Source organism: Trachemys scripta, chromosome 1, assembly GCF_013100865.1.
Source record: "Trachemys scripta elegans isolate TJP31775 chromosome 1, CAS_Tse_1.0, whole genome shotgun sequence".
NCBI classification, from domain to species: domain Eukaryota; kingdom Metazoa; phylum Chordata; order Testudines; family Emydidae; genus Trachemys; species Trachemys scripta.
Window position 1 is genome coordinate 138,213,889 of NC_048298.1, and position 22,400 is coordinate 138,236,288.

Here is a 22,400-nt window from a genome sequence, read left to right on the forward strand (position 1 = left end):
ATAATTCATGTGATTAAAGTATTAAAATCACTACTTACAACTAGGGTTGCCAACTTTCTAATCGCACAAAACCAAACACCATAGCCCCGCCCCTTCCCCAAGGCCATGCCCCCTGCACCACCCCTTCCCCAAGGCCCTGCCCCCTCCCACTACATTCCCCCTCCCTCAGTGGCTCACTCACTTTCACTGGCCTGGGGCAGGGGGTTAGGGTGCGTGAGGGCTCTAACTGGGGATGCGGCCTCCACGGTGGAGCCAGAAAGGAGGGGTTCAGGGTGTGGGAGGGGATTCCAGGCTGGGGCAGGGGATTCGGGTGTGGGAGAGCTCCATCTGGGGGTGCAGGCTCAGAGGTGGGGCCAGAGATGAGGGGTTTGGGGTACAGGAGGGGGCTCCAGGCTGTGGGGTGGGGCAAAGGGGTTCAGGGTGTGGGAGGTGACTCTGGACTGTGGCAAGGAGTTAGGGTGAAGCAGGGTGAGGGCTCTGTCTGGGGGTGCAGGCTCTGGGTTGAGGCCAGGGATGAGGGGACCCTGGGTTTGGGGGGGGGGGCTCAGGGCTGGGGGAGGGGGTTGGGGCTCGGGATTGGGGCGCAGGCTTACCTCCAGCAGCTCCCGGTCAGCACACAATGGGGGGGCTAAAGCAGGCTTCCTGATTGTCCTGGCTCTGCGCTGCACCCCGGAAGGGGCCAGCAGGTCTGGCTCCTAGGCAGAGGCGCAGCAGGCTCTCGCCCGCAGGTTCCCAGCCAATGGGAGTACAGAGCCAGTGCTCGGGTGGCCCCCCCACCTAGGAGCCGGACCTGCTGGCCCCTTCCGTGGCACAGCGTGGAGCCAGGACAAGTAGGGACTAGCCTGCCTTAGCTCCACAGCACTGCCAACCAGACTTTTAACAGCGTAGTCGGCGGTGCTGACCAGAGCCGCCAGGGTCCCTTTTCCACCAGGTATTCTGGTCAAAAACCGGATACCTGGTCACCCTGGTTACAACTGTAGTGCATTGAAAACTGAATTGAAATTATAAGCTATCACTTTAAATACTCAGGGTTTTTCCTGGTTCTGCTTGTGGGCTAGGGGGCCTGTAGGGAAGTGTGTTGCCAATTTAGCTACTTTGTCACTCAGTTTAGTGACTTTTTGGTTTCCCTAGTGAAAAAATAAGTGTTAAAGTGACCAGTGACAAATCTAGCGACTTTCACTGCCAATTACAGTGACATTCAGAGAAAGAAGTCACCAATATGTAGAATCACAAAATCATTCAGAAGCAGCTCAATAGTGTTAATAAAATCCATTCCATGCTCTTCTTACTACACCTCTACCCCGATATAACGCGACCCAATATAACACGAATTTGGATATAACAGTAGGCGGGGCTGCGCGCTCCGGCAGATCAGCGCATCAGCATGTCTGGCTCCGACACGCTGCTCTGAGCGGCATGTTAAGGGTGCCGGGCCGGGGCTGAGGGGTTGGATAAGGGGCAGAGGATCTCTGGGGCGGTCAGGAGACAGGAAGCGGGGGGGTTGGATGGTTTGGAGGTTCTGGGGGCTGGGCGGTCAGGGGACGGAGAACAGGGGCATTGGATAGGGCATGGGAGTCCTGGGGGTGATTAGGGACTGGGGGGTCTCTGGCTTTGGAGGGGGCGGTCAGGGGACAAGGAGCAGGGGGGCTTAGATAGGGGTGGGGTCTTGGGAGGAGTGGTTAGGGGCAGGGGATCCCTGGAGGGGATAGTTAGGGGATAAGGAGCGGGGGGGGTTGGATGGGTCGGGGGTTCTGAGGGGTTAGTCGGGGGAGGGAAGTAGGTGCGGGTCGGATAGCGGGAGGGGCCAGGCATGTTTGCTGACTATTAATAACAGAAATGCTACAGGCCAAAGCAAGTTCGATATAACGCGGTTTCACCTATGATGCGGTAAGATTTTTTGGCTCCCAAGGACAGCATTATATCGGGGTAGAGATGTACATTCTTTTGCACACCAAGTCAATGTCATTACGTCTCAACTGAGCATGTCCTCGGAAGGAATCACATTCCAGGGCTTCTTGGGCTAGGATCACTATAATCTGCAGGTAAGGAAAAGTAGTTTGTGGAGGCTAATTAAATACTTTGCTAAAGCCAGACGCACTTTGGAGAGAGCAGCACATTAGCCAGGGCTTGTTTTTATCCAGATGTGTTCTTTGTGATGCAGGGAAAGATGGCTAATGAAGCAGGCAGGGCGGGAGAGGCAAGTTAGCCAGTGAGGAGAGCTGCACAGATGGAAGGTGGGTTGGGATGATACAGGGCCATGTGCCCTAATGGGGCAGGGGCACTGTGCCTCCAGGGATGAAGCCCGTACTACAGAATCAAAGGTGGAGCTAGCTTGATTTTGTCTCCCCTTTACTCCTTCCCCTGGCTTGGCCTGGGGTTAGCTGCTCACCTGTTTTCAGAAATCAATCCCTGGGGAGAAAGGGGTACTTTCTTGACTCCCTGCAGCACCAAGCTCAGGTGAGGCAAATGCCCTCTTCCCTCTGGCTCTGGGCTCTCCCTTTCACTAACCCGTTGGCTCAAATCCAGGCTGGCAAGAGCTGCAGTGTACAGAGCACCCTTCCCAATAAGCAGAGGCCTGCAGTTTCCTTCTCAATGAGCAGAGGGCATCCTCCTGATGATGACAGCGTACTGTTGTACACCTCTACCCCAATATAATGCAACCCGATATAAAACACGAATTCTGATATAACACGGTAAAGCAGTGCTCCGGGGAGGGGGGAGAGCTGCGCACTGCGGCGGATCAAAGCAAGTTTGATATAACACAGTTTCACCTATAACCCGGTAAGATTTTTTGGCTCCCAAGGACAGCATTATATCGAGGTAGAGGTGTAGTTGCTTCTGGTGTGCAACAGAATGTACTAAGAAAAGCATGGAATGGATTTTATTAACACTATTGAGCTGCTTGTGAATAATTCTGTGACTATACTTGCCTGGGCACGTGTGTGTGTGTGTGTGTGTGTGTATTAGGACTGTAGATTAATCACAGTTAACTCACATGATTAACTAAAAAAATTAATTGTGATTAATGAATCGCATTGTTAAACAATAGAATACCAATTGAAATTTATTAAATATTTTTGCATGTTTTCTTACATTTTCAAATATATTGATTTCAATTACAACACAGAATACAAAGTGTACAGTGCTCACTTTATATTATTATTTTTATTACAAATATTTGCACTGTAAAAAATGCTAAACAAAAGAAACAGTATTTTTCAGTTCACCTCATACAAGGACAGTAGTGCAATCTCTTTGTCGTGAAAGGTTTCAGAGTGGTAGCCATGTTAGTCTGTATCAGCAAAAAGAACGAGGAGTACTCTGCATGCATCCGATGAAGTGGGTTTTAGCCCATGAAAGCTTATGTCCAAATAAATTTTGTTAGACTCTAAGGTGCCACAAGTACTCCTGTTCTTTTTGTCGTGAAAGTGCAACTTAAAAATGTAGATTTTTTTGTTATATAACTGCACTCAAAAACAAAACAATGTAAAACTTTAGAGCCTACAAGTCCACTCAGTCCTACTTCTTCTTTAGCCAATCGTTAAGACAAACAAGTTTGTTTACATTTATAGGAGCTAATTCTACCTGCTTCTTATGCCGACTACCAAAGTGCCATGCGAATGGCTGTTCTTGCTTTCAGCTGACATTGAAAACAAAAAGCGGGCAGCATTATCTCCTGCAAATGTAAACAAACTTGTTTGTCTGAACAATTGGCTGAACAAGAAGTAGGACTGAATGGACTTGTAGGCTTTAAAGTTTTACATTGTTTCATTTTTTAGGGCAAATATTTGCAATAAAATATAAGCATAAAGTGAACACTGTATGCTTTGTATTGTGCGCTGTAATTGAAATCAATATATTTGAAAATGTAGAAAACATCCAAAAATATGCAAATAAATGGTATCTATTATTGTTTAACAGCATGATTAATCGTGATTAATTTTTTTAATCGTTTGACAGCCATAATATATATATAATTCTCTGTTGAATTCTCTGGGGATTTTTTAGTGACATTTTTGACTCCTTTTGAGTGCTTAAATAGCTACATCTAGTGACTTTTCAGGGTTTGTCTGGTGACTTCTTGGTATGTGGAGTTGGCAACACTGTGAAGAGCCAGTAAGGTGGGGTGAGTTGTGCCTCCCTGCCTTAGGGAGCAGCCTGCTTTGTCTCTCTCAGTTATGTGGTTCTTTTGTGTTATCGTTCTGAATGTTAAGCAATAAAGTAGTATTACTTTGCAACCCTCTGGCAAGAGTATTTTATGTTTCTATTTAACTTTGCTGTGTGCACGCCATGAACATAACAACAACCTGTTCAGGAAAGACAGAGTAGGTGAAAAAGGTGAAGAGTGACGCTCTACATTAAAGACACCGTTAGCTGTTTTAGAGATACTGATAAGTCAGAGGCACAGTATCTCGAATGTACAGGGATCAATATGCTAACAAGCAGGGGGTACTTTTGTAAATTATAGATAATTGTCTAACACGAAAGGTATTGCCCCCAATACAAGGTAACTATTTTGGGCCTCATTATGATGGACAAAGATGAATTACTCACTGGACTGGAAGTTTTGTGGTTGCCATGGGGACCAGTGATCATGACCTGATTACATTCAAACTGGGCACTGGTGCAATCACTGCTGGAATACTGTGTCCAGTTCTGGTGTCCACAATTCAAAAAGAATGTTGGTAAATTGGAGAGGGTTCAGAGAAGAGCCACAAGAATGATTAAAGGAATAGAAAATCTGCCTTATAGTGATAGAGTCAAGGAGCTCAATCTTTTTAGCTTAACAAAGAGAGACTGTCAAGGGGTGACTTGATTACAATCTATAACCTACGTGGGGAACAAATATTTGATAAAAGACTCTTCAATCAAACAGAGAAAGGTATAACCAGAGCCAATGGCTGGAAGTTGAAGCTAGACAAATTAAGACTGGAAATAAGATGTAAATTTTTAACGGTGAGTGTAATTAACCATTGAACAATTTACCAAGGGTTGTGGTGGATTCTCCATCACTGACAGTTTTTAAATCAGGATTGGATTTTTTTTAAAAGATTGGCTCTAGGAATTATTTTGGAGAAGTGTAAAGGAGTTCACTCACTGCAGGTGCACCTCCTTTCGGATAGGTCTGGGAATGAGCACTCGCCCTGTCCGGCACCCACTTTTGCACCCACTTTTGCTGGTTGCTCGGGCTGTGGCCCTTCATAGTCTCCTAGTCATAGTCTATCAGGGTTGGAAGGGACCTCAGGAGGTCATCTAGTCCAACCCCCTGCTCAAAGCAGGACAAATCCCCATACAGATATTTGCCCCAGATCCCTAAATGGCCCCCTCAAGGATTGAACTGACAATCCTGGGTTTAGCAGGCCAATGCTCAAACCACTGAACTATCCCTCCCCCACCCCCTGTCTCTCTTTGTGATTCAGAATGCACCATCATCGTGACTCAGCCGTCTGTCCAGGTCACTATATAGTCCTCCTCTTCTGGAGTAAAAAAGTCCACCATACACTGTCTTAGGCTAGGTCTATACTACCCGCCTGAATCGGCGGGTAGAAATCGACCTCTCGGGGATCGATTTATTGCGTCCCGTCGGGACGCGACAATCGATCCCCGAATTGGCGCTCTTACTCCACCAGCGGAGGTGGTAGTAAGCACCGCCGACAGAAAGCCGCAGAAGTCGATTTTGCCGCCGTCCTCACAACGGGGTAAGTCGGCTGCGATACGTCGAATTCAGCTACGCTATTCACGTAGCTGAATTTGCGTATCTTAAATCGACTCCCCCCTGTAGTGTAGATGTACCCTTAGACAGTCTTCCATTCCAAATCTCCAGGTCCTGTGCCACTTTCCCAGTGGCTGACTGGGGAACCCAGGCCCTCCCTCTACACTGGGTTCCCACCCTGCCAGTTCCATTCCATGCTGCTGTTTCCTTGGGCTTCTTTCTTCCCCGCAACTTCTCTGGGTTGACCCTTCTTTCAGTGCTTCAGCCTGCTCCTGCTTAGTTTGGCTCCATTAAGCCTGGCTCCCCTTCCAGATGCACCCAGGTACCATTACTGGCTTCTTAGGCCCACATTAACCCTGTCAGCACCTGTGTGGGCTACACACCTCATCACAGGAAGTCCTATGATAACACAGGAGGTCAGACTAAATGATCACAATGATCCCTTCCAGCCTTAGAATCTATGAATCTATGAAAAATAGAGGACAGTCCCAACCAGTATATCTTTCTTGATTGTGATATATATAATTACATATATAATTACACTTGCTGCCTTCATGAACAAAACTGATTATGAGGAAAAATTTAGACAGAAAAATATGACTGAAAATTGGGAACTTTTAAGAAGAGTTTTTTTAGCTGGCCAAAAAGACATGATTCCACAATCAAGGAAGAGGACAACTTTGGCTAAAAGCCTAGATGGATTCAGTGGTGAAGTGATAGCAGCATTTAGAAATAAAAGAACAATATATAACAAATGGAAAAAAGGGGAATTAGAAAGCAATCAGTATAAATTAGAAGCTATAAAGTGGAGAAAATGTGTAAGGAAAGATAAAGACATCAGGGAAAAATCCATGGCTGGCAGGGCTAAGGATAACAAGAAGGAATTTTTAAAGTGCATTAGGAACCAAAGAACTCCTAGAAACCTTAGAAATCAATCCATTACTGTACGGAGATGGTAAAAATGTTAATAAAGATGCAGAAATGGCAGAAGTGTTCAATGAATATTTCTATTTTGTATTTGAAAAGAAGCAAGATGATGAACTCATATCACATGGGAATGATGAAGTACTTTCCAGGCCATTATTAATTAAGGAGGATGTTAAACATTTTTAAATCAACAGGCCCAGATAACTTGCACCCAAAAATCCAAAAAGAGTTGGCTGACGAGACCTCTGGCCTACTGATGTTCATTTTTAATACAGTTTGGAATATGGGGGAAATTTCAGAAGACTGGTTATGCCAATATTCAAAGAGGGCAAGCAAGATGATCCAAATAACTGCAGGTTGGGGAAAATAGTGGGAAAAACTGATACAGAATTCAACTGATAAAGAATTAAAGGACAGGAATATAATTAAGGCCAGTCAATATGGTATGATGGAAAATAAGTATTGTCAAACAAACCTCATTTCATTTTTTGATGAGATTGCAAGTTGCATTGATAAAGGTAACTGCACAGTAACTGCAAGGTAACTGTAATATACTTAGGGCTTGTCTACACAGGGAAAAACCCAGAATAGATATTGCACAATAGGTATTGCTGAATAGCTATTCCTCAATAGTTTGCTGTGTGCACACTCTTACTCTGCCTTTGTGTGGTTTATGGTTTAGCTTAATCCACTTTGGCAGTGGATAAACCTAAACCATAAATAGACACTCTTAGGGTATGTCTGCGCTACGAAATTAGTTCGAATTTATAGAAGCCGGTTTTATAGAAATCGGTTGTATACAGCCGATTGTGTGTGTCCCCACATAAAATGCTCTAAGTGCTCTAGTCGGCGGACCGCGTCCACAGTACCGAGGCTAGCGTCGACTTCCGGCGCATTGCACTATGGGTAGCTATCCCACAGCTATCCCACAGTTCCCACAGTCTCCGCCGCCCATTGGAATTCTGGGTTGAGATCCTAATGCCCGGATGATGCAAAACAGTGTCGCGGGAGGTTCTGGGTACATGTCGTCAGGCCCCTCCCCCTCCGTCACAGCAACGGCAGACAATAGATTCGCGCCTTTTTACCTGGGTTACCTGTGCAGACAACATACCACGGCAAGCATGGAGCCCGCTCAGCTCAGCTGAGCTCACCGTCACCATATGTCCTCTGGGTGCCGGCAGACGTGGGACTGCATTGCTACACAGCAGCAGCTGCTAACTGCCTTTTGGTGGTAGACGGTGTAGCATGACTAATAGCCGTGGGGCTGGCAGCCGTAGGGCTGCATTGCACCAGCCCCTTGCCCTTTGGTAGAAGATGGTATATTACGACTGGTATCCGTCGTCGTCATACTGCAGTGGCTGTCAATCATGGGCACCTGGGCAGACATGCTACTGTCTCGATGAAGATGGCTATCAGTCGTAGTATACTATTTTCTGCCAATTGCCCAGTATTGTCTGCTAAGCACCCAGAAGAGGCCGAGGGCGATCTGGGTGCTGGCAGACGTGGGGCTGGCAGACGTGGGGCTGCATTGCTACACAGCAGCAGCCCCTTGCCTTTTGGTAGAAGATGGTATATTACGATTGGTATCCGTCGTCATCGTACTGCAGAGGCTATCAGTCATGCTGCACCGTCGGCTGCCAGCTTAAGATGTAAAAAATAGATTTGTTCTGTATTCATTTGCTTCCCCTTCCTCCGTGAAATCAACGGCCTGCTAAGCCCAGGGTTTTCAGTTTAATCTTTGGGGGGACCATTCTGTGTGACAGTTGTTTGTGTTTCTCCCTTATGCACAGCCACCTTTCTTGATTTTAATTCCCTGTACCTGTACCTGTACGCCATGTCGTCACTCGGCCCACCCTCCCTCCCGCCCTCCCTCCTTCCCCTAGTCCGTCAGATACTAGTTTCGCACCTTTTTTCTGACCAGGCGCCATAGCTAGCACTGGGATCATGGAGCCCGCTCAGATCACCGCGGCAATTATGAGCACTATGAACACCACGCGCATTGTCCTGGAGTATATACAGAGCCAGGACATGCCAAGGCGAAACCCGGACCAGCTGAGGAGGCGATTGCAGCGCGGCGAAGAGAGTGATGAGGAAATTGACATGGACATAGACCTCTCACAAGGCACAGGCCCCAGCAATGTGGAAATCATGGTGTCACTGGGGCAGGTTCATGCCGTGGAACGCCGATTCTGGGCCTGGGAAACAAGCACAGACTGGTGGGACCGCATCATGCTGCAAGTGTGGGACGATTCCCAGTGGCTGCGAAACTTTCGCATGCGTAAGGGCACTTTCATGGAACTTTGTGACTTGCTTTCCCCTGCCCTGAAATGCCAGGATACCAAGATGAGAGCAACCCTCACAGTTGAGAAGCAAGTGGCGATAGCCCTGTGGAAGCTTGCAACGCCAGACAGCTACCGGTCAGTCGGGAATCAATTTGGAGTGGGCAAATCTACTGTGGGGGCTGCTGTGATCCAAGTTGCCAGGGCAATGAAAGACCTGGTGATATCAAGGGTAGTGACTCTGGGCAACGTGCAGGCAATAGTGGATGGTTTTGCTGAAATGGGATTCCCAAACTGTGGCAGGGCCATAGACGGAACCCATATCCCTATCTTGGCACCGGAGCACCAAGCCACTGACTACATAAACCGCAAGGGGTACTTTTCAATGCTGCTGCAAGCCCTGGTGGATCACAAGGGACATTTCACCAACATCAACGTGGGATGGCTGGGAAAGGTACATGATGCTTGCGTCTTCAGGAACTCTGGTCTGTTTCGAAAGCTGGAGGAAGGGACTTTCTTCCCGGACCAGAAAGTAACCGTTGGGGATGTTGAAATGCCTATCGTGATCCTTGGGGACCCAGCCTACCCCTTAATGCCATGGCTCATGAAGCCATACACAGGCAGCCTGGACAGTAGTCAGGACCTGTTCAACTACAGGCTGAGCAAGTGCCGAATGGTGGTGGAATGTGCATTTGGATGTTTAAAAGCGCGCTGGTGCAGCTTACTGACTCGCTCAGACCTCAGCGAAAAGAATATCCCCATTGTTATTGCTGCTTGCTGTGCGCTCCACAATATCTGTGAGAGTAAGGGGGAGACATTTATGGCGGGGTGGGAGGTTGAGGCAACTCGCCTGGCCGCTGATTACGCGCAGCCAGACACCAGGGCGGTTAGAGGAGCACAACAGGGCGCGGTGCGCATCAGAGAAGCTTTGAAAACGAGTTTTGTGACTGGCCAGGCTACTGTGTGAAACTTCTGTTTGTTTCTCCTTGATGAACCCTCCAAACCCCCCCCCCCCGACCCGGTTCACTCTACTCCCCTGTAAACCAACCACCCTCCCCTCCCCAATTCGAGCACCGCTTGCAGAGGCAATAAAGTCATTGTTTTTTCACATTCATGCATTCTATATTAATTCCTCACAGAAGTAGGGGGATAATTGCCAAGGTAGCCTGGGATGGGTGGGGGAGGAGGGATGGAAAAGGACACACTGCATTTTAAAACTTTAACTCTTATTGAAGGCCAGCCTTCTGATGCTTGGGCGATCATCTGGGGTGGAGTGACTGGGTGGCTGGAGGCCCCCCCACCGTGTTCTTGGGCATCTGGGTGAGGAGGCAATGGAACTTGGGGAGGAGGGCTGTTGGTTAAACAGGGGCTGTAGCGGCGGTCTCTGCTCCTGCTGCCTTTCCTGCAGCTCAACCATACGCTTGAGCATATCAGTTTGATGCTCCAGCAGACGGAGCATTGACTCTTGCCGTCTGTCTGCAAGCTGACGCCACCTATCATCTTCAGCCCGCCACTTGCTCTTTTCATCCCGCCATTCAGCCCGCCACCTCTCCTCTCGTTCATATTGTGCTTTTCTCATGTCCGACATTGACTGCCTCCACGCATTCTGCTGTGCTCTATCAGCGTGGGAGGACATCAACAGCTCCGTGAACATATCGTCCCGCGTCCTCCGTTTTCTCTTTCTAATGTTCACTAGCCTCTGCGAAGGAGAAACATTTGCAGCTGGTGGAGGAGAAGGGAGAGGTGGTTAAAAAAGACACATTTTAGAGAACAATGGGTACACTCTTTCATTACAAGGTCGCATTTTTCCTCTGCCTGACGGTTTGGTATGAGAGATCACTCACGCAGTGCCCGAGGCAACATATTTCGGCTTGCAGGCAGCCATGGTAGGCCGCAGTCTTTTGGCTTTTTTAACCTTCTTAACATGTGGGAAAGATTTCAAACAGCAGCGCATTTCCCATATCAAGGATGAATTGGGTTGGCCATTGAAAATGGGTTTTCAATGTAAAAGGAGGGGCTGCGGTTTCCCGGTTAACATGCAGCACAAACCCAAGTAAACCACCCCACACACACACACACACACGATTCTCTGGGATGATCACTTCACCCCTCCCCACACCGCGTGGTTAACAGCGGGGAACATTTCTGTTCAGAAGAGCAGGAATGGGCACCTCTGAATGTCCCCTTAATAAAATCACCCCATTTCAACCAGGTGACCGTGAATTATATCATTCTCCTGAGGATAACAAAGAGAGATAAGGAATGGATATTGTCTGCATGCCAGCAAACACCGGGACCATACGCTGCCATGCTTTGTTATGCAATGATTCCAGACTACGTGCTACTGGCCTGGAGTACATGAAGGAGAGCTTTCTGGATTTCCGCTCCATCCCCATACACGTTAACAGACTTTTCCAGTAGATGTACTGGCCGCGATTGCCAGGGCAAATTAATCATTAAACACGCTTGCTTTTAAACCATGTGTAATGTTTACAAATATTTACAAAGGTACACTCACCAGAGGTCTCCTGTGTGCCCTGAGGGTCTTGGGTGAGTTCGGGGGTTACTGGTTCCAGGTCCAGGGTCACAAACATATCCTGGCTGTTGGGGAAACCGGTTTCTCCGCTTCCTTGCTGCTGTGAGCTACCTACAGTACCTCCATCCTCATCTTCCTTGTTCCCCGAACCGTCTTCCCTGTGTGTTTCTCCATTGACGGAGTCATAGCACACGGTTGGGGTAGTGGTGGCTGCACCCCCTAGAATGGCATGCAGCTCCGCGTAGAAGCGGCAAGTTTGCGGCTCTGCCCCGGACCTTCCGTTTGCTTCTCTGGCTTTGTGGTAGGCTTGCCGTAGCTCCTTAATTTTCACGCGGCACTGCTGTGTGTCCCTGTTATGGCCTCGGTCCTTCATGGCCTTGGAGACCTTTTCTAATACTTTGCCATTTCTTTTACTGCTACGGAGTTCAGCTAGCACTGATTCATCTCCCCATATGGCGAGCAGATCCCATACCTCCCGTTCGGTCCATGCTGGAGCTCTTTTGCGATCCTGGGACTCCATCACCGTTACCTGTGCTGATGAGCTCTGCGTGGTCACCTGTGCTCTCCACGCTGAGCAAACAGGAAATGAAATTCAAACGTTCGCGGGTCTTTTCCTGTCTACCTGGTCAGTGCATCTGAGTTGAGAGTGCTGTCCAGAGCGGTCACAATGAAGCACTGTGGGATAGCTCCCGAGGCCAATAACGTCGAATTCCGTCCACACTACCCCAATTCCGACCCACAAAGGCCGATTTTATCGCTAATCCCCTCGTCGAAGGTGGTGTAAAGAAACCGGTTTAAAGGACCCTTTAAGTCGAAAGAAAGGGCTTCGTCGTGTGGACGTGTCCAGGCTTAATTCGATTTAAAGCTGCTAAAGTCGACCTAAACCCGCAGTGTAGACCAGGCCTTAGTGTGTAATAAGAAGGTCCACACAGGAACTTACTGTGGAATAGCTATTGCACTTCAAATTCACACCTTTCTTTGTTCTGCACTTGGACAAGCCCTTAGACTTTTGTAAGGCATTTGATTTAATACCACAGTACATTTTGATTAAAAAATCAGCACTATACAATATCAACAAAGCACACGTTAAATGGATTAAGAACTGGCTAACTGACAGATCTCAAAAAGTAGTAGTCAATGGGGAATCATCATCAAATTGGCATGTGTTTTTAGTGGGGTGTCATAGACATTGGTACTAGCCCAATACTTTTCAAAATGTTCATCGATGATCTGGAAGTAAATATAAAATCATTGCTGCTAAAATTTGCAGATGACACAATGATTAGCAGAGTGGTAAATAATGATGAGGGCAGGGCATTTATACAGAGCAATCTGGATCACTTGGTAAACTGAGCCAATTCAAGCAATATGTGTTTTAATACAGCCAAATGCAAAATTATGCATCTAGGAACAAGGAATGCTGGCCATACCTGCAGAATGGGAGATCATATCCTCGAAAGCAGTGACTCTGAAAAGGATTTAGGGATCACAGTGGACAAGCAACTGAACATGAACTCTCAGTAATGCTGTGGGAAAAAAAGACTAATGCAATTCTTGGATGTATAAACAGGGAAGTAGTGAGTAGGAGTAGGGAGCAGAGATGGCATGGTATTTACCAGAAGTGGGTTTTACCTGGTAAAATCATGGGGGAAACTAGTTAGTCCCAGTTTAAGGCATTTTCTATTTTAAAAACAGTTTCATTAATGCACACTACATTCCACTTAGTTTTAGTTACATATTCAAATGATGGTGACATAAGGCAGTAGATTTGTAGATTTAGAGTTGTACAAATCAAATGTAAACCTGCAGTGAGTGTAATACTAATATAAATAAAACATTGGAATGTCTGTATACATTCTGGTTCGGTATTTTCTCAAGAAAGTTGTACATGTCATGACTCATTTCAGTTTTCAATATTATATAAACAGAAGTAAAAAACATTTGATTATATGAAAATGACAATCATGCAGAGTTGCAGGCTTGAAGCATTAAGCAATCAGAAGCATGCAGAGTTGCAAACTACTAGTCCAGGTCCACTTGGCCATGCAGCATCCTATAGCAGAAGACCAACTTTGTAGTGGATAGACGCACCTATTCCTCAGTTTTGAATGGATGTATTCAAAGTTTGAAAAGATTCATTCTATGCTTGCTGAACTTGCTGGCCACTGATGCCATTATTTTTCGCAGTTTAACCTAGGTTTAAGCTAGTATTTACCCCGTCCTAAAATAGTTTTTCCCTGGAAATTGCCAACCCTGGTAGAGAAGTGGTTTTACCTCTGTACATGGCATTGGTGAGATAAGTACTGGAATACCATACACAGTTCTGGTGGCCACATTTTTTTAAATGATGTTGGAAAATTGGAGAGGCTGCAGAGAAGAGCCACAAATTTGAGAGCTGGAGAAAATGCCTCACAGTGATAGATTTAGCAGTGAGAGAGCTTATCAAAAAGAAGACCGACTGGTGACTTGATTATGGTTGATAACTACCTTCACATGTCAAAAATGCTGGGTACTGAAGGGCTCTTTAATCTAGAGACAGACAGAACAAGAACCAATGGCTGGAAGTTGAAGCCAGACAAACTCAAATTAGAAATAAGGCACAAAATTGTAATAGTGAGGGTGATTAACCACTGGATTCTCCATCCCATATCAGTGCTGGATACCTGTCTAAAAGATATGCTTTAACCAAACACAAGTTATTGGGCTCAATATAGGGATCAGTGGATGAAACTGAATGGTCTGTTATATACAGAGGTCAGTCTAGATCAGGGGTTGGCAACCTTTCAGAAGTGATGTGCTGAGTTTTCATTTAGTCACTCTAATTTAAGGTTTCGCGTACCGGTAATAAATTTTAACGTTTTTAGAAGGTCTCTTTCTATAAGTCTATAAACTATTGTTGTATGTAAAGTAAACAAGTTTTTAAAAATGTTTAAGAAGTTTCATTTAAAATTAAATTAAAATGCAGATCTTATCAGTTTAGTGCAGTGGTTTTTAACCTGGGGTGCACGCACCTCCTGGGGCAGGGCCGGTGCAAGGATATTTTGTGCCTTAGGTGAAACTTCCACCTTGCGCCCCCTCCCCCCGCACATCGGTTCATTGCGGGGCAAATCCCAACAAGCCTTTATAGACCCCAGGGGCCAGCATGCCCAGGGGCCAGCCATGCCCAGGGGCTATTTCCCAGATCAGGTTCCCCTCTCCCCACCCCCTAAACTCCCCTGGAGGGTGCACAGCCCCCCCGCGAGCCCTCCCACCCCAGTGGCCCCTGCCCCTGAGTCCACTCACTGGCTTTGCCAGGCTTGGGCCGCTGCAACAGCTCGGCAGGGAGGAGCCGCCTTCCGGAGGCACCGGAGAGCCAGAGCGTCCCGCTTATGGCGGCAGCAAACCCCAGCCATGGAGGAGCCGGCGCGGTGCAGGGGGGCAGCAGCCCTGCAAAGGCAGCGGCGACGCTAGCGGGGAACAGCCATGCCCCCCGCCCCTCCTGCCCAGGCTGCGGCCCGGTGTCCTCGCTTCCGGGGGGCTCCTGTAGGCTGCAGCAGATGCATGCAGGTGCCAGCCCCCATGCGCCCCCGGCTCCCCCCTCACCTAGAGTTACCATATTTCAACAATCAAAAAAGAGGATGGGGGGGAGAGCCCCACCCCCATCCACTCCCTCCCACTTCCCACCCCCTGACTGCTCCCTTCACAACCCCCAACCCCCCCTGCTCCTTGTCCCCTGACTGCCCCCTCCTGGGACCCCTGCTCCTAACTGCCCCCCAGAACCCCACCCCCCTACCTAAGCCTCCCTGTTCCTTGTCCCCTGACTGCCCCCTCCTGAGACCCCCCCCACCCTAGCACCCTACCCCCTACCTGTCCCCTGACTGCCCCAACCCTTATCCACACCCCCGCCCCCAGACACACACCCAGGACTCCCACGCCCCATCCAACCACTCCCCGCCCCCTGACAGGAGCCCCAGAACTCCCAACCCATCCAACCCTCCCCCTGCTCCCTGACCTGCCCCCCAGGACTCCCCTTACCATGCCCATGCCGGTCAGACGCTGGCTCCACGTGGAGGCAAAACATGCTGCTGGGCTGCCGCGGGCACAGCCAGGGGCAGATCTAGCTTTTTTGCCGCCCTAAGCACAGCAGGCAGGCTGCCTTCGGCGGCATGCCTGCGGGAGTTCCCCGGTCCTGCAGATTCAGCGGCATGCCTGCGGGAGGTCCGCCGGTCCTGCAGATTCGGTGTACCCGCCACCGAATTGCTGCCGAATCCGCGGGACCGGCGGACCTCCTGCAGGCATGCTGCCAAAGGCTGCCTGACTGCTGCCCTGACAGGGACCGGCAGGACGCCCCCCACGGCTTGCCACCCCAGGCATGCGCTTGGAGTACTGGTGCCTGGAGCTGCCACTGGGCACAGCCCCTGCCCTGCAGAGTGTTGAGGCTGCGGGATGGGGGGAGCTCCGGAAGGGGCAGCGGCAGTGGCAGCTCACACTCCCGGGAGCCGCGGAATCCGAGAGCGGTGAGGGGGAGCCAAGGGGCATGCCTGCCTGGGCTGTAGCCCGGTGCCCCCCCAGGGGCTCCTGCAGCAGATGCATGCGGGCGGCAGTCCCCATGTGCCCCACCAGCTCCTCCCTCGCCGTGCTCGGGCTTTGCGGCTCCCGGGAGTGTGAGCCGCTGCCGCCCTTCCCAGAGCAGGCTCAAGGCCCTGCGCCCCGGCGGCTCACACTTCCGGGAGCCGCAGAACCCGAGTGCGGTGAGGGGAGAGCCGGGGGGCACACCTGCCGCCGGTCTGGGGTCCCGGCCGCCAGCCCCACTCAGCCTCCTTCCAGTCTGGGGTTCCATTCACTCAGCCAGCAGTGGGCTGAACAGGGCCAGCGGCCGGAACCCTGGCTGGCAGCCGCATGCCTGGCAAAATTGGCTCGCGTGCCACCTTTGGCACGCGTGCCGTAAGTTGCTGACCCCTGGTCTAGATGATCTAATGGCCTGTTATGGCTTTAAGCTTTATAAATCTATGACACACACTCCTGCCTTTGCTGAACTCTGAAGTAAAACCCCTTATAGCACTTTTTAAAGTGACGGAAACAAGAAATCCTGACTGGATGTTTTGTCCCTGCAGGGAATGAGGTGATTGCAGTGGACTGGAAGGGACTGAAAGATGTGGACCAGATCAATATGGACAGCACCAGCTCATTGCATGGCAGTAGCATCCACCGACCCTCCACTGAGGTGAGTGCCCATCCTATGCCCAAGGGGAGAAGACTGGAAAGTCTCAACCCCACTGAATACATATAAAGGGTCTGGGGTCACCAACCTCAGCTGGGAAAGGCACAAAAGTCTTACTTGCACTAGAGACTTTGGGGCATCAATTTTCAGAAATGAAAGCTTTGATTTTCAGTTCCTAGAGTAGAACATGAAAAGTAGCTCAGGGTGAGTCTGAAAACCATTTCAGTCTGAATTGCTTGAGTGCTGGCTTAGATGGAAGGCCCTGGCATAAAACAGATCTACACTGTTGTGGGGAAACAAAGAGCATTTTAGTCTCTCATTACATTTTTTTAGGGGGTATTCACGGTTAAATGCTGTTAAATTATTGGGCAGTATCTCCTGAGCTGATTCATTTCTTGTTTTGAATGATGCAGCTTCTGTAATTTAACACATATGAATTTTCTGTTTTGTAATGTCCAGTGCATGCAATCACAAGACCTTTCACATTAAACAAAAAGATCAAGGCTCTTTTTATTCAATAGCCATGCCACGTTAATTTACAAAGCACATACAATTTTACACGTTACAAAATAACAATATATAAGAATTGCATCTTGATTCAGCATTTCTTCAACTGTGAAGTGTAACTGCCAGAAACTCCTGTTTTAGGGAGTTGTGCTACAAACAGGAGATAAGCAACTCAAGGAGATCTTCAATGAACTAGCACTATAGTGGCAGAAGGGGACACTTGGAACTCATTTGCAGAAGGAAGATTGGCTTTGTGTGTATGCATTTAACCATTTCAGGAGTGAATGGCTTTGTAGCCTGTTATAGAACCATTTTCGTCTGAAATATTCCAGTTTTCTAGCTCGCCTTTGAGTGAGTCCAAGGGCGGTGCGGCTCCCACAGAGGGTTATGCACTTGTTACTGCCCTGAAATAAGGACCTGACAAATTCATCTGACATTGCCAGTGTACAATGTTCAGCGAAAGAAGGCAGTGTGAATGCAGGGGATTCCTATCAGAGGATTATATATTGTCTGTCTCTCTCTCTTTTTCCCTCTCTGTTTCTTTGTATATTCCCAATTCCTTATGTCATTAACCATGGCCGCATACATACAGACACCACAGTGATCAGGAGGGAATGAAGCTGGGACCTTCAGAACCAAAAGCACAAGACCATACCACTTGAGCTAAAGGAGTAACTCCTTTATCTGTGAGTAAGTAGCAGGCTGCTATAATCATTAGGACCAGCCACTAGAAAAATACATGGTCACACACACTACACCCATGTGTTATATTAACATGTTCTCTTTCTTCTCTTCCATAGCAAACCCGGACAGATTTCTCCTGGGATGGTATTAATGTGAGTATAAACCCTGAAGCCCTCCTCCTTTCATGAGAGGCAGCAAAGGAGCATTTGCACAGCTGATGAGGATGTTCAAGTTTCCACCTAGTGGAAGCCCAGGATTAACAGAATGTGTCTAACTCTGTCACTGTGAATAGTGAACACAATTATGGAGATATCTCTGGGGGCCCAGAGTGCCACTGGAATTCTGGGCATCATTATGGGGTGTCTGGCTGTTGATATTGCAGTAATATTTTGGGGAGTATCTGTGTGCTGGTGGATTTGGGTTGTCTTCAGGTCCCCTGTTGTTTTGCTATTGAAGATAGCTGTGGGATCTGTAGGTGCCATTGGACCTTGAGCTGTCTCTAGCCATTTTTGGGTGCCTATGTGTGATCTCTGAGACTGCTAGATTATTCTGGGTGCTTTCCTGGGGTTTCTGGGTATGGCTGGATTATTGAGGTATATCTGTAGCATATCTGGCTATTAATACTCTTGGTCAGGGCATAATATCACCTTCAGAGGTTAGGAAGAAATTTAACCTTACAGGACAATGTTATACAATGAGGTGTTTAGGGGTTTTATGCTTCTCTCTGGAGTATCCAGCACTAACCACTGTTGTCAACAGGGAGGGAAAAAACAACAAGCAAAGGCATAGAGTAAAAACAAGGCTTTTTCCATACACCGTAAGAAAAGAGAAAGGATACATACCATTGCTCCCACTTCTCCCCCTTTTTGCAGGTCATTTTTAAGCTGCAGTGACCATATTTGTTCGTTTTCTCTGCTCGCTAGTGCAATATCAGTGCAGGGGAAAGTTTCCTGGTGCTGAAGCCATTTGTATTGTTTTCCCCCAAAAGTATTTCTAGCACTGGAAGCTCATGAGACATGGGCGCTGAAGCTCATGTCATGTGATTATTGGGACTGCTCAGGAATGGAGCAACCCACACCCCAAAGGTCCAAGCAGTGCAGTAGGGTTGCCAACTTTCTAATGGCACAAAACCAAACACTCTTACCCCGTCCCCTACCCCACCCCTTCCCCAAGGCTCCGCCCCTTCTCCAAGGCCCCACACCCATTCACTCCATCCCCCCTCCCTCTGTTGCTCATTTGCCCCACCATCACTCACTTTCACTGGGCTGGGGCATGGGGTTGGGGTGCAGGAGTGGGTGAGGACTCTGGCTGGGGGTGCAGATGAGGGGCTTGGGGTGCGGAAGGGGGCTCTGGGCTGGAGCCGAGAGGTTCTGAGTGCGGGAGTGGGCTCAGGACTGGGGCAGGGGATTGGGGTGCAAGGGGGAGTGTGGGCTTCAGGAGGGAGTTTGCATGCGGGAGAGGGCTCAGGGCTGGGACAGGGGGTTGGGGTGCGGGAAGAGGTGTGGGGTGTGGGATCTGGGAGGGGGCTCAGGGCTGGGGCAGGGGGTTGGGATGCAGGCTCTGGGAGGGAGTTAGGGTGTGGGAGGGGGTTCCGACCTGAGGGAGGGGGTTAGGGTGTGGGAGGGGGTTCTGACCTGGGGCAGAGGGTTTGGGGTACGGGCTCCAGCCAGGTAGTGCTTACCTCAGTCAGCTCCCAGGCAGCGGCGCAGCATGGCTAAGGCAAGCTCCCTGCCTGCCCTGGCTCAGCGCTGCTCCCGGAAGCAGCTGGCATGTCCGGCCCAGCTCCTAGGTGGAGGGGCAGCCAAGTAGCTCCATGCCAGCAGGTGCCACCCCCGGGGATCCCATTGGTTGCAGTTCCTGGCCAATGGGAGATGCGGAGGCAGAGCTCAGGGCAGGGGCAGTGCGCAGAGCTTCCCTGATCGCCGCATGGAGCCAGAGCAGGCAGGGAGCCGGCCAGGGCCATCCTTAGGATTTATGGGAGGCTTTTTCACTTTTAAGTACTAGATCCCCTCTGAGGTCTTGGCTACACTCGGGACTTCACAGTGCTGCCGCAGCAGCGCTGTGAAGCGCGAGTGTAGTCGTGCCGCCAGCGCTGCAAGAGAGCTCTCACAGTGCTGTATGTACTCCACCTCTCCGAGGTTGCAGCGCTGCGAGCGAGCGTGCAGCGCTGCAGGCACTGATTACACTGGCTCTTTACAGCGCTGTACTCGCTGCGCTCAGGGGTGTGTTTTTTCACACCCCTGAGCGCAGCAAGTTGCAGCACTGTACAGCGTCAGTGTAGCCAAGGCCTGAAAGAAGACTCACCAGGCTGCAGCAGCCAGCTGTGGTGGGAGCCTGCAGGAAGGGTCAGAACAGGGATAGGAAGAGGCAGGAGGGTGGACACTAAGCCCCAAATTTTCGGGTGCCCTACACAGCCACGTATGCTGCTATTGCCTAAGTACAGCCCTGGAGCCTGCCACAGCTCCACTGCACCACCGACTGGACTTTTAATGGCCCAGTCAGTGGTGGTGACCGGAGCTGCAAGAGTCCCTTTTCGACTGGGCGTTCCAGTTGAGAACTGGATGCCTGGCTATCCTAGCGCCAGGTACACTGTGATCCAAGGCAAGCACTATAAGTACTTCAGCAACTAGGCCTTGTAGGCTTAGCCCTGATGGGTCCCACTAACCGCTCAGACACATGGCTAAGGGAAAAGATATTTTCCTAGGGCTGGCAGGAAGGGGAAAGATTACAGATACCCTAGTTACAGAGGATTAAACAGTTACAGTTCAAAGGAAGCAACAATAGTTCTTGTTTGGGTCCATGGGGCAGTCCTATAGAGAGTCAGGACTCTTCAGGCTTAGTGCGTGGGATGTCCTCTCCAGCCCAGTCTCTATTCATGCAAATAGGAGTTTGCATGTTTCCGGAACAGGCTCAGTTAGTGTCTCACTGGGGCCCCTCTGTACTGGCTCCCTGTCCAGCAGCTGCTGCTCCCCCATAAACTCTGCACAGCCCTGCCCCCAGCTGTGATGCCTGGAAGTCACAGCCCTATCCACACACAGCTCTGCAACTGTTCCTGCCTCCAGCTTCTCTCCAGCTCCCCGCTGCCACCATGTGGCCACTGCTTCAGCTCCCCTTCCCACAATCTCCACTCCTCCTAAACTGAGCCCAGCCTCTTCCTGGTTCAGGGCCTTTCCCCATACATGGCCACTAGCCAGGGAAAAGGGAATGTACAATGTGGAGAGAGCTGATGGGAGTTGTAGTTTCCTGCTTTGCAGATCCATCGCCAGGGCCGGCTCCAGGCACCAGCCGACCAAGCACGTGCTTGGGGCGGCACCTTGGGCCGGGGCGGCGCTCAGGTTTTTATTAATTTATTTATTGGGCGTGGGCTGGCGCAGTGCGGCGCTGGCGGGGTGGGGGCTGGCATTCGGAGGAGGGGCGGGGGTTGGCGCGGTGCTCGGGGGGGGGGTGGCTTCGGGCGGCGTGGGGTGCTGGGGGGGGGGGATTCAGGCGGCGTGGTGCTGGGGGGCAGGGATTTTGGCGGCACTGGGGGGGGTACGGCGGCACGGCGTGGCGCTCGCGGGCAGGGGCGGCACTCTTCTTTTTTGCGTGGGGCGGCAAAAAAGTTAGAGCCGGCCCTGTCCATCACATAATTTTATTCTCTGCCCTTCACAGGTCTGTTCATACTTATATGATTGTCCACAGCTGGGGTGGGGGAGAGGAAGGGGAAGAGTTATGCAAAAGAAAGTACATGTTTTCTTGTTGGTCAGCTGAAATAAATCGATACCCAAGGTGGGAAATATACAAGTGAAGCCAGGTACTAGATGTAGGTTTTGCCACAACTGTCAGAGGATAAGGAACACTCTCCCTCTCTCTCTCTTACACACACACACACACACACACACACACACACACCTTGAATCCCTACATTGGCTTTTCATTGTCCACCACACTTTTTATCAACACCCTATACAGCTCTACTCTGGCCTAAATCTTTCACCTTGAGTCTTATCACATTGCCCTCTATTCCACCAGTGACAATCAGCCTTGAAATCATATTCACCTCCTTTGTCCACTTCCATCTTTGCCCTTTACCACTCCACCCCATGCGTGGAATGCTTTCCTTGACCTTATCCCTGTTCTTTAGGCCACCTCCTCTGCACATTCAGGTCCTTAATGAAGACTCATCTCTACCACAAGCCCCAAAAGAACTGTACCAACAATAACTCTGTGTGTCTCACCATGTACAGTACATGGAGCTGGTCTCCAGGGAATAAATACATGTATCAGATGGCTCATACTTTTTTGTGCTTCTCTATCTTTCAGCCCTCATTGTGCCCACTCCCTTGGGACTCCTTCCAGCACTCTGTACTCACTCAATCACCATTTTTCAAAATCAGCCAGCCACAGAGATGTTTCCTTCCCACAAGTATGAATTTCTCCCCCTAATTGCACCTGCCTGAGATCCAGGATAGATGAGACTTAATCCCATGCCACTGACAGATTTACAGTTCAAATCTCGTGACACTGCTATGTTAGAAATAGGGACTTCATATCACTTGAAAGGGAATTCCCAGC

The 22,400-nt window shown here is 49.5% G+C and overlaps 1 protein-coding gene across 4 annotated transcripts in view; it reads left to right on the forward strand.

The window, feature by feature from the left end:
- Positions 1-22,400, forward strand: part of FAM131B (family with sequence similarity 131 member B) — a 61,501-nt gene that overhangs the window by 25,814 nt on the left and 13,287 nt on the right. For 2 of the 4 annotated variants that reach the window (XM_034786724.1, XM_034786730.1), the window contains exons 2-3: positions 16,549-16,658; positions 17,963-17,998. In XM_034786724.1, the coding sequence (XP_034642615.1) occupies positions 16,549-16,658; positions 17,963-17,998 (146 nt within the window). Of the gene's footprint in view, positions 1-16,547; positions 16,659-17,754; positions 17,853-17,962; positions 17,999-22,400 lie in introns of those variants that run through there. The other 2 variants (XM_034786737.1, XM_034786744.1) reach the window with 2 other exon arrangements.